Below are 11,890 nucleotides of genomic sequence, written 5' to 3'. Positions count from 1 at the left end.
ATTTCAGCTACACCGGCCCACTTCTGCTGTAACACACAGGTAAAAACATTTTAACAGACCAATGGGCTGCATCACTCTCTTTTTCCCCCGAAAATAAATACAGTACCAGTCAAAAGTTTGGACACACCTACTCATTCCAGGGTTTTTATTTATTTGTACTATTTTCTACACTTTAAAATAAAAGTGAAGACATCAAAACTATGCAATAACACATATGAAATAATGTAGTAACCGAATAAGTGTTAAACAAATAAAAATATTATTTTCTATTTGAGATTCTTGTAAGTAGCTTTGCATCCTCTTGGCATTCTCTAAACCAGCTTCATGAGGTAGTCACCTGGAATGCATTTCAATTAACATGTGTGCCTTTTTAAAAGTTAATTTGTGGAATTTCTTTCCTTCTTAATGTGTCTGAGCCAATCAGTTGTGTTGTGACAAGGTAGGAGTGGTATACAGAAGATAGCCCTATTTGGTAAAAGACCAAGTCCATATTATGGTAAGAACAGCTCGAATAAGCAAAGAGAAACGGCAATCAATCATTATTTAAGACATGAAGGTCAGACAATCTGGAAAATTTCAAGAACTTTGAAAGTTTCTTCAAGCACTATGATGAAACTGGCTCTCATGAGAACCACTACAGGAAAGGAAGACCCAGAGTTACCTCTGCTGCAGAGGATAAGTTCAATAGAGTTACCAGCCTAAGAAATTGCAGCACAAATAAATGCTTCACAGAGTTCAAGAAACAGACACATCTCAACATCAACTGTTCAGAGGAGACTGCGTGAATCAGGCCTTCATGGTCAAATTGCTGCAAAGAAATCACTACTAAAGGACACCAATAAGAAGAGTAGACTTGCTTGGGCCAAGAAATACGAGCAATGGACATTAGACCGGTGGAAATCTGTCCTTTGGTCTGGTCTTTGCTCGTTACACTGTCAGTGATTTATTTAGAAATCAAGGCACACTTAACCAGCATGGCTACAACAGCATTTTGTAGCGATATGCCATCCCATGTCATTTGCGCTTAGTGGGACTATAATTTGTTTTTCAACAGGACAATGACCCAACACACCTCCAGGCTGTGTAAGGGCTATTTAACCAAGGAGAGTGAAGGAGTGCTGCATCAGATGACCTGGCCTCCACAATCACCCGTCCTCAACCTAGTTGAGATGGTTTGGGATGAGTTGGATCGCAGAGTGAAGGAAAAGCAGGCAACAAGTGGTCAGCATATGTGGGAACTCCTTCAAGTGTGTTGGAAAAGCATTCCAGGTGAAGCTGATTGAGAGAATGCCAAGTGTGTGCAAAGCTGTCGTCAAGGCAAAAAAGTGGCTACTTTGAAGAATCTAAAATCTTAAATATATTTTGATTTGTTTAAACACTTTTTTTGTTTCCTACATGATTCCATATGTGTTATTTAATAGTTTTGATGTCTTCACTATTATTCTACAATGTAGAAAATAGTAAATAAAGAAAAACCCTTGAATGAGGAGGTGTGTCCAAACCTTTGACTGGTACTGTATATGTATTTTTTTCTTTCAGCCTGTCCACCCACCCACCTATAAAATGGTCCAGATGGCCAATCCACCACTGCTTCTCACTCCCTAGCAAGTAGGCTTCAACTGATGCTGAACCATTTTACCCAACAGAAGTCATGAATCTTTAAACAGTTCTGTCCTGTGATGCATCACCAAACCCATACTACATGGCCACGTATTGGTCCTTGGAGACAACCTGAGAGCTAAACCAGTATGAAGACCAAGGATAAGTCAAATGCATTTTTCCACCAATTGATTCACAGAACTGATACTTCTGGCACATGGTATTTGTAGCCCCCCCCCCCCCCCCCCCCATGATTTAACTTGAAATAATAATGTGGTCTAGCACAAGGTGACTAGTAAAATGAAAATTCGTTTCATTTGGCAAATTAGTCAGAAGTCTGTCAATATCATCACTAGAAATAGCAGAACATTTCTTCTTATACATTCTGTAGCATAGTCCTGTAGCACGTCATGCAGCTGCAAGGGCCATTGCAGCTCCAATAGCTCATCCTTCTCTCATTAAATAATTATTGGTGCGTTGCGATTTGTAATGCGTTTTCTGGGTTTAAAAAAATAAAAATAACTTGGGCTCTAGCCCGTGACGAGTGGCGAATGGAATGCGCTACGAGTGAGCTCGGGCGTACAGGTACACCTCAGAAATTGCGCAGCTCCTCAGACGTGCTTGTTTTGCACGATGCCCCACATAGGGCTGACTAAAGGTGAATGGAGAGCCGCGTTCAATGCTTATTATTTTAAGATCTTCAACCGACCAACACAGGGATACCTGCTTGATGCAAATCTGCTCCGGACACTGCTGTGTCTGCTGAAATGCTCGAATTAGCCGGAGGTGATGGGATCTGCCTAGCATATTGATACGGTTCAGCTACTGCATGCATCCCGGCGACCCCTTCTTGTGCCAGCATCGACAGCTCAGGTGAAACGCGAATACCGTTTTTCTATCGAAGTCGCCGAATTTTTAACGAAATAGCGTGTTTTTGTGCAAATACAATTTGAATGTTGGTAAACCGACGCGCATGCGTTGTCTTGGAATAATTGGGCAGCCTGTGACAAAGTTGCATTTCTGAAATCTTCGCTCAAAGTCATCTATCTCTCTGATCAAAGTTAGTGATGTGGACGGCTTTGGACCGCGGACGCTGGGAGATTTTTTGTCTTTTCCTAATGGTCGCCATGGTCTGCGGCGCTCAAAGGTGAGATCCCACGGGTGTGATGTCTTGTTTCTGCCTGTCTTGCCAGTCCCTTACTCTGCATTTTTTGATTAAGATTCTGAATCAATACCATATTTTCCCTTTAGCGCCAACGAGCCTAGCAACATGTCATTTGTGAAAGCGACCGTGGACAAACTGCTTAAGGGGTATGACATTCGTCTGAGGCCTGATTTTGGAGGTAAACTCCTTTTTTCGGGTGAAGTCTACCCAATGCTGGCTAATGACTAATAACAAGTCGCATTTAGATTAATTTGTCGTGTCGGCGAGCTGTCTGATTAAAATGCCACTGATACCTGTGTTCTACTTGCGATTTAAAGGTGCCCCTGTGGACGTTGGAATGAGCATAGATATCGCAAGTATCGACATGGTTTCTGAAGTCAACATGGTAAGTAGCCTACCTAATGCTTTTTTGTAAGGGAGATATGTGCCTCGTGCAACACATGTTAGATAGGCCTAGTAATATGATAACGCAGAACACATGATAACCGCTTGGGTCATTTTCTAATGTCTGCAGATGTGCGTCTTCCATGCCACTGTCTTCGAGATGTAATGAGAAATCCTTGTAATTTTGTATTTGCCCTTGTTTGGCCACTAGTATAGGCCTAACGTTTTCACGTTGACCAAAATGGTTCACTGCATTTCAGCAGCAAGGAGAGCTACCGCAATGTGTCAAATCCATCCATATGCATTAACTTCCCTGTGGTGTCAGAACCAGTAAAGACAGATAATTACCGATAAATATATAAAGAGAGCAAGCATTGGTGCTGCACATCGATTTTTCCAATTTAGCTATTCTACACACGTGTATACCTACATAACTGTGAGCTGTCTTCTATACAGTACACACTCTGACAGAGGATAAAGTGACTAGGAGGAGACTGATATATTGTGCATGTTTGCTGGTTTGGCCTCAATGCAGTAATTACATAACGTTGTCAGTGACTCAACAAGGAGGCCCAGTAGAGACAAATTGTGATGCTGAATTTGGGCACTTAGTGTGTGCATATGAATGCAGCAGCATTGTCAGGGTGCCAGTGATGGATACAAATGAATTCATGCTTGGTTCAACTTGTCTTACATATGTAAAAAAAAATAGTAACAGCAGGCATGAGTTTAAAGTGTGTGTGTGTATGCTTGCATGGAAAGGAAGAAAATACTTGTTTCTGCTCAGCGGTGTTTATGGAATGTCGGATAAAGTTCAAGGTTTTCATGATATTACCTAAAACTACCGTCTTTACAATAATATTGCTCTGGGAGCTTTTGCATTCCCATTTTGATGGTCGAAATGTGGTCTGCAAAGATATGTCTACAACAATTTCTGGGAATGTCATGGGAATATTCTTAAAATGGCTCCGAGTGTCTTAAAACCGCCGGAAAATTGCATGACAACTGGATATAGAGTGATGTTCTAAGAAAATGTTGGAAGGTGTCTGGCTTAGTGCTTTCTTATAAATGTACAAATGAGCAGGCATGCTCACAAAACCAACTTGTGTAAGCAGATAAAAAAATATATATTTACAACAAAAGGAATGTTACAAGAATAAGGAGTATTGAAAACTTTGTGTATGCTGCCCCACGGCACCTACTGCCAATTCACCTTCTGAAGGACACAGTTACACAATCCATGTCTCGATTGTCTCAAGGCTTAAAAGTCCTGCTTTAACCTGTCTCCTCCCCTTCATCTACACTAATTGAAGTGGATTTAACAAGTGACATCAATAAGGGATCATAGCTTTCACCTAGATTCACCTGGTCAGTCTATGTCATGGAAAGAGCAGGTGTCCTTAATGTTTTGTACACGCAGTCTATATACAGTACCAGCCAAAAGTTTGGACACACCTGCTCATTCCAGGGTTTATTTTTACTATTTTCTACATTGTAGAATAATAGTGAAGACATCAAAACTATGAAATAACACATGGAATCATGTAGTAACCAAAAGAGTGTTAAACAAATCAATATATATTTTCTATTTTAGATTCTTGTAAGTAGCCACCCTTTGCCTTGATGACAGCTTTGCACAATGGTGCCCACAAACTCTTAGGAACGACACAAAGCTGTCCCAACAGCAGAATCTCAACAGCAGTCCCAACACATTACCACTGCTACACCTGGCTATCAGCGGAGCCTTGTCTGGCAGCAAAACAGTTAATTTAGCCTCATTTACTGACTTAAAAAAACATAGCTGACTTGCTTAAACAAATGTGGTTTCTACTGACAATTGAGTATACAAACTATGGCATAAGGGGACGACAAGCGGATAAGAGGTCATCCGTAACTTTGCCTCCGCCCAGACCACAGGTCTGGCCATGGAGCCCGGTAGAATGCTGTGCCCGGACTGGGCCAAGGCGCAGAGGAGGACCTCCGCCGTGGAGCTGGATTGAACGCCGCACCCGGACTGGGCACCGGCGCAGAGGAAGGCTCTGGCCTTGGAGTGGGACTGGACGCCGTGCCTGGACTGGACATTGGCGCAGAGGAAGGCTCCTGTCATGGAGCAGGACTGGACGCCGTGCCTGGATCGGGCACCGGCGTAGAGGAAGGCTCCGGCCTTGGAGCGGGTCTGGACGCCGTGCCTGGACTGGGCATTGGCCCAGAGGAAGGCTCCTTCCATGGAGCGGGACTGGACGTTGTGCCGGACTGGACCCCGATGCAGAGGAAGACTCTGGCCTTGGAGCTGGACTGGACGCCGTGCCTGGACTGGGCACCGGCGCAGAGGAAGGCTCTGGCCATGGAGCTGGACTGGACACCGTACCCGGACTGGGTACTGGCGCAGAGGGAGGCTCTGGCCATGGAGCTGGACTGGACACCGTGCCTGGACTAGGCATCGGCGCAGAGGAAGGCTCCGGCCTTGGAGCTGGAGTGGACGCCGTGCCTGGACTGGGCACCGGCGCAGAGGAGGGCTCCTGCCATGGAGCGGGACTGGACGCCTTGCCTGGAAGCTCCGGACCGTTGACCCTCGCGGGAGGTTCCCGGCCCGTGGACCGTCGCGGGAGGTTCCCGGCCCGTGGACCGTCGCGGGAGGTTCCCGGCCCGTGGACCGTCGCTGGAGGTTCCCGGCCCGTGGACCGTCGCGGGAGGTTCCCGGACCGAGGACCGTCGCGGGAGGTTCCCGGACCGAGGACCGTCGCGGGAGGTTCCCGGACCGAGGACCGTCGCGGGAGGTTCCCGGACCGAGGACCGTCGCGGGAGGTTCCCGGACCGAGGACCGTCGCGGGAGGTTCCCGGACCGTGGCCCGTCGCGGGAGGTTCCGGACCGTGGACCGTTGTGTCGCGGGAGGTTCCGGACCGTGAACCGTCGCCGGAAGCTCTGGAATGGGGACCGTCGCCGGAAGCTCTGGACTGGTGACACGAACTTCAGGGTGCGTGCGAGGAGCAGGCACAGGACGTACCGGACTGGCGCACTGGAGGCCTAGTGCGTGGAGCCGGCACAGGTGGTAGCGGACTGGTGACACACTCTTCAGGGCAAGTGCGAGGAGCAGGCACAGGACGTACCGGACTGTGGAGGCGCACTGGAGGCCTAGTGCATGGAGCCGGCACAGGTGGTACCGGACTGGTGACACATACTTCAGGGCAAGTGCGAGGAGGAGACACAGGATGTACCGGATTAGCGAGACGCACTGGAATCCTAGTGCGTGGAGCCGGCACAGGTAGCACCGGACTGGGGACACGTTCCTCCAAACGCCATATTCCTAGCCAACTCCATTCTCCGGTATCCCTCCTCACACTGTTCCAACGAATCCCAGGCGGGCTCTGGTACTCTCCTTGCGTCGACCTACCACCTCTCTATCTCCTCCCAGGTGGTCTCTGGCTCTCTCCTCGGCCCCGCCGACCACCCCGCGTGCCCACCCGCAATTTTTTGGGGGGAGCTGTCCTTTGGGCTTCTGTTGTGGCCTCGAACCCCGGCGTCGGCGCCGTCCTCCCTTCTCTCCTTGCGTCTGCTGCCAAGGAAGGTGATCCTGTCCTGCCAGGATTTCCTCTCAAGTCCAGGATCCCTTCCCATCCAAGATCTCCTCCCAAGTCGAGGATACCTTCTCCTCCTAGGCACACTGCTTGGTCCTGGTGTCACATTTGTCATATGAATCAGACCAAGGCGCAGCATGGTATGCGTACATTCTTTATTTATAAGAATGAACACTGAACAAACTAACCAAAATAACAAAACGACACGTGAAGCTATACAAATGAGTGCTGACAAGCAACTACACATAGCCAAGAACCCAACAAACACAAAAGGGAAATGGCTACCTAAATATGATCACCAATCAGAGACAACGATAAACAGCTGCCTCTGATTGGGAACCATATCAGGCCACCATAAACCTAGACATACAAAAACTCTAGACAATACAAAACCCCTAGACAATACAAAACCCCTAGACAATACAAAAACTAGCGTATCCACCCTAGTCACACCCTGACCTAACCAAAATATAAAGAAAACAGAGATATCTCAGGTCAGGGCGTGACAGTACCCCCCCCCCCCCCCCCCCCCAAAGGTGCAGACTCCCGGCCGCAAAACTGAACCTATAGGGGAGGGTGTGGGTGCCCCCCCTATACGCTGAACCGGACCGTGGATCATCGGCGGAGGCTCTGGACTGCGGATCATCGCCGGGGGCCCCGGATTGGGAACTGTCGCTGGAGACCCCGGACTGGGGACTGTCACTGGGGATCGTCGCTGGAGGCTCCGGACTGGGGATCGTTGCTGGAGGCTCCGGACTGGGGATCGTTGCTGGAGGCTCCGGACTGTGGATCGTTGCTGGAGGCTCCGAACTGTGGACCGTTGTTGGAGGTTCCGGACTGTGGCCCGTCGTTGGAGGTTCCGGACTGGAAACTGTCGCCGGAAGCTCTGGACTGGGAACTGTCGCCGGAAGCTCTGGACTGGGAACTGTCGCCAGAAGCTCTGAACTGGGAACTGTCGCCGGAAGCTCTGGACTGTGGAGACGCACTGGAGACCTGATTCGTGGTGCCGGCACTGGTGGTACACTGATGTGCACGGTGTCTGACCAGTCACACGCTCCCCACAGTAAGCACAAGGAGTTGGCTCAGGTCTCCAACCTGACTCAGCCAATCTCCTCGTGTGCCCCCCAATTTTTTAAATTGAGGCTGCCTCTCGGGCTTCCGTGCTAATCGTGTCCCCTCGTATCGTCGCCGTTCCTCTTGCTCTATCTCCCCCTGCTCCCATGGTAGGTGATCCTTTCCTGACAATATTTCCTCCCACGTCAAGGATCCTTTACCGTCCAAAATCTAGTCCCATGTCCATGATGTCTTCTCCTCCTGAACATGCTGCTTGGTCCTTTTATGGTGGGTTCTTCTGTCACGTTCGTTGTATGAATCGGACCAAGGCGCAGCGTGGTATGCGTACATTCTTTATTCATAAGAATGAACACTGAACAAACTAACCAAAATAACAAAACAACACTTGAAGCTATACAAATGAGTGCTGACAGGCAACTACACATAGACATGAACCCAACAAACACCAAAGGGAAATGGCTACCTAAATATGATCACCAATCAGAGACAACGATAAACAGCTGCCTCTGATTGGGAACCATATCAGGCCACCATAAACATACAAATACCTAGACCTACAAAACCCTAGACAATACAAAACCCCTAGACAATACAAAAACTAGCGTATCCACCCTAGTCACACCCTGACCTAACCAATATATAAAGAAAACAGATATCTCAGGTCAGGGCGTGACACCTGGTGGGTGGGATCTTCTATCACGATCGTCGTAATAACATTCGGACGAAGGCGCAGCTTGATATGGGTTCCACATCTTTTTATTTGTGCAATGCAAAACATATATATATAAAGAGCAAACCACACGTGAAGCTAGGGAGTGCTCACAGGCAACTACACATAAACAAGATCCCACAAATACCCAGTGGGGAAATGGCTGCCTAAATATGATAACCAATCAGAGACAACGCTATACAGCTGCCTCTGATTGGGAACCATACCAGGCCAACATAGAAATAAAACAACCTAGATTACCCACCCTAGTCACACCCCGACCTAACCAAAATAGAGAATAAAAAGGCTCTCTATGGTCAGGGCGTGACACTCACCTTGTTGTGCTGTGCTCACTTGAACAGGAAGATGGCGCGGCGGTCCTTCATGGGCAAATTTTGTCATCAAACTTTGTCATTAAAGTCTGGCATTCTCTAGAGTTATGGTGCTTTCAAGACAACTGGGAACTCGGAAAAAAACAAGGTTGAATCATGATGATGTCAGTGATCTTCAGGTCGTAGCTCTAGAAAGAGGCTAGAGTTCCCGATTTACAATTCCAAGTTGGATGACAGTTCAAAACGTATTTTCCCAGTTGGAGCTCGTTTTTCCCAGTTGTCATAAACATAAGATTTTCCAGTTCTGAGTCAAAAGTTGTTTTGAGCGCGGCAGAAATCATGCTGGATTGACAGCATGGCCAATGTTGAATGTTTATCATTTTAAGCTTGGAAAAGAGAACCTTAAACAGAGAATTAGGACCACAATCCCACTCCACTGAATAGCAGGCTAGTGATTGCTTTGCAATGCTTGCAGTTAGCCACTGATCCCTTCCAAACCACTCATTGTTGAATTTGCGATTTCCAACTTGTTGTGTAATGGTAATGGCCGATGAGCACCGATACGTTTTATCTATAATTTCTCTTCATTATTACTCTTCAATGACAAGTATCAAAAAGGATGTGCCAGTAGATTGTCGACTTGATTCATGGTGATGACTGCTAGCTAAGATAGTATGATATTGACATGATCAGTCCAATCAACGCTACTGTAGGTATGAAGTGATTTGACGTAGTTTTATCTGTGGCCAATGACCTTGAGCCTTTTTGGATTGGCACTTCTAATGTAATTCTATGGCAGCATCCAAGGGGCTTGAATTTTCCAGCTCTCCCCATGAGTGACAGGACACTGAGCCAATCACGGTGTAACTAGAGAACATTACCAACCCCTATGCGCCGTATTTTCCGCTAGCTGCCCCACCATAAACAGAAAACACTGATCTAGGCTGAAACACCTGCATTTTGGAGCTGCCTTACTCAAGAAAGCAAAAAAGAGACCATGTTTGTATGGAGGCTTTATTAACTCAATTATATATTTTTATTTTTTACATTGTTTGCAAGCTGATATGTGACATGTATTAATGCCAAAATATCAAGCAAAACAGGCAACCCCCCTCCCCCAAAATATAAATATTTTAAATTGTAATAATTATAATAATCATCTTTTTTTTGTGCAAAAAATGTGCGGCTCAAAACAGGTGGGTCTCTGCAACTGTCCTGAGTGACGGGTCGCCACTGGTTACATGCATGCATATATACAGTGCATTTGGAAAGTATTCAGACCCCTTGACTTTTTCCACAGTTTCAGCCTTATTCTAAAATTGATTCAATTAAATGTTTTGCGCCTCAATCTATACACAATACCCCATAATGACAAAGTGAAAACAGGTTTTTAAGTTTTTTTGCCACATTTTTTTTTTAAATAAATGAAATACCTTATTTAAGTATTCAGTCCCTTTGCTATGATACTTGAAATTGAGCTCAGGTGAATCATCCTTGAGATGTTTCTACAACTTGATTGGAGTCTACTTGTGGTAAATTCAATCGATTGGACATGATCTGGAAAGGCACACACCTGTCTATATTAGAGGTCGACCGATTTAATCAGAAAGGCCGATTAATTAGGGCCGATTTCAAGTTTTCATAACAATCGGAAATCTGTATTTTTGGACACCGATTTGGCCGATTTAAAAAAAAAAAAAAAATAATAATAATTAATTTTTTTACACCTTTATTTAACTAGGCAAGTCAGTTAAGAACACATTCTTATTTTCAATTAAGGCCTAGGTGGGTTAACTGCCTTGTTCAGGGGAAGAACGACAGATTTTTACCTTGTCAGCTTGGGAATTCGTTTTTGCAACCTTCCGGTTTACTAGTCCAACGCTCTAATCAGCTGCCTTACATTGCACTCCACGAGGAGCCTGCATGGCAGGCTGACTACCTGAATTCGCGAGGGCAACAAGAAGCCAAGGTAAGTTGCTAGCTAGCATTAAACGTATCTTATAAAAAACAATCAATCTTAACATAATCAATAGTTAACTACACATGGTTGATACTACTAGTTTATCTAGCGTGTCCTGCGTTGCATATAATCAATGCGGTGCCTGTTAATTTCTCATTGAATCACAGCCTACTACGCCAAATGGGTGATGATTTAGCACTGTCGTTGCACCAAACCTAACCATAAACATTAATGCCTTTCTTTAAAACCAATATACAAGTATATATTTTTAAACCTGCATGTTTAGTTAATATTGCCTGATAACATGAATTTCTTATAATTAGGGAAATTGTGTCACTTCTCTTGCGTTCCGTGCAAGCAGTCAGTTATTTTATGCAGCAGTTTGGGCCGCCTGGTTCGTTGCGAACTGTGTGAAGTCCATTTATTCCTAACAAAGACCGTAATTAATTTGCCAGAATTGTACATAATTATGACATAACATTGAAGGTTGTACAATGTAACAGCAATATTTAGACATAGGGATGCCACCCGTTAGATAAAATACGGAACGGTTCTGTATTTCATTGAAAGAATAAACGTTTTGTTTTCGAAATGATAGTTTCCGGATTCGACTATATCAATGACCAAAGGCTCGTATTTCTGTGTGTTATTATGTTATAATTAAGTCTATGATTTGATATTTGATAGAGCAGTCTGACTGAGCGATGGTAGGCAGCAGCAGGCTCGTAAGCGTTCATTCAAACAGCACTTTCGTGCGTTTGCCAGCAGCTCTTCGCAATGCTTCAAGCATTGAGCTGTTTATGACTTCAAGCCTATCAACTTCCGAGATTAGGCTGGTGTAACCGATGTGAAATGGCTAGCTAGTTAGCGGGGTGTGCGCTAATAGCGTTTCAATCGGTGACGTCACTCGCTCTGAGATTTGGATTAGTTGTTCCCCTTGCTCTGCAAGGGCCGCAGCTTTTGTGACGCGATGGGTAACGATGCTTCGAGGGTGGCTGTTGTCGATGTGTTCCTGGTTCGAGCCCAGGTATGGGCGAGGAGAGGGACGGAAACTATACTGTTACACTGGCAATACTAAAGTGCCTAAAAGA

General features: G+C 45.8%; 1 protein-coding gene across 1 annotated transcript in view; it reads left to right on the top strand.

Annotated features, from left to right (window-relative positions):
* The first annotated feature begins 2,165 nt into the window (after positions 1 to 2,165).
* LOC139375126 (gamma-aminobutyric acid receptor subunit beta-1-like) overlaps positions 2,166 to 11,890 on the top strand; it is a 53,765-nt gene continuing 44,040 nt past the window's right edge. The window contains exons 1-3 of the mRNA XM_071116610.1: positions 2,166 to 2,746; positions 2,851 to 2,942; positions 3,082 to 3,149. Of these exons, the coding sequence (XP_070972711.1) occupies positions 2,667 to 2,746; positions 2,851 to 2,942; positions 3,082 to 3,149 (240 nt within the window). The 5' untranslated portion in view covers positions 2,166 to 2,666. The remainder of the gene's footprint in view (positions 2,747 to 2,850; positions 2,943 to 3,081; positions 3,150 to 11,890) is intronic.

Source organism: Oncorhynchus clarkii, chromosome 19, assembly GCF_045791955.1.
Source record: "Oncorhynchus clarkii lewisi isolate Uvic-CL-2024 chromosome 19, UVic_Ocla_1.0, whole genome shotgun sequence".
Lineage (NCBI taxonomy): Eukaryota > Metazoa > Chordata > Actinopteri > Salmoniformes > Salmonidae > Oncorhynchus > Oncorhynchus clarkii.
Note: the sequence above shows the minus strand (reverse complement) of the source record. Positions and strands in the feature narration are given on the sequence as shown.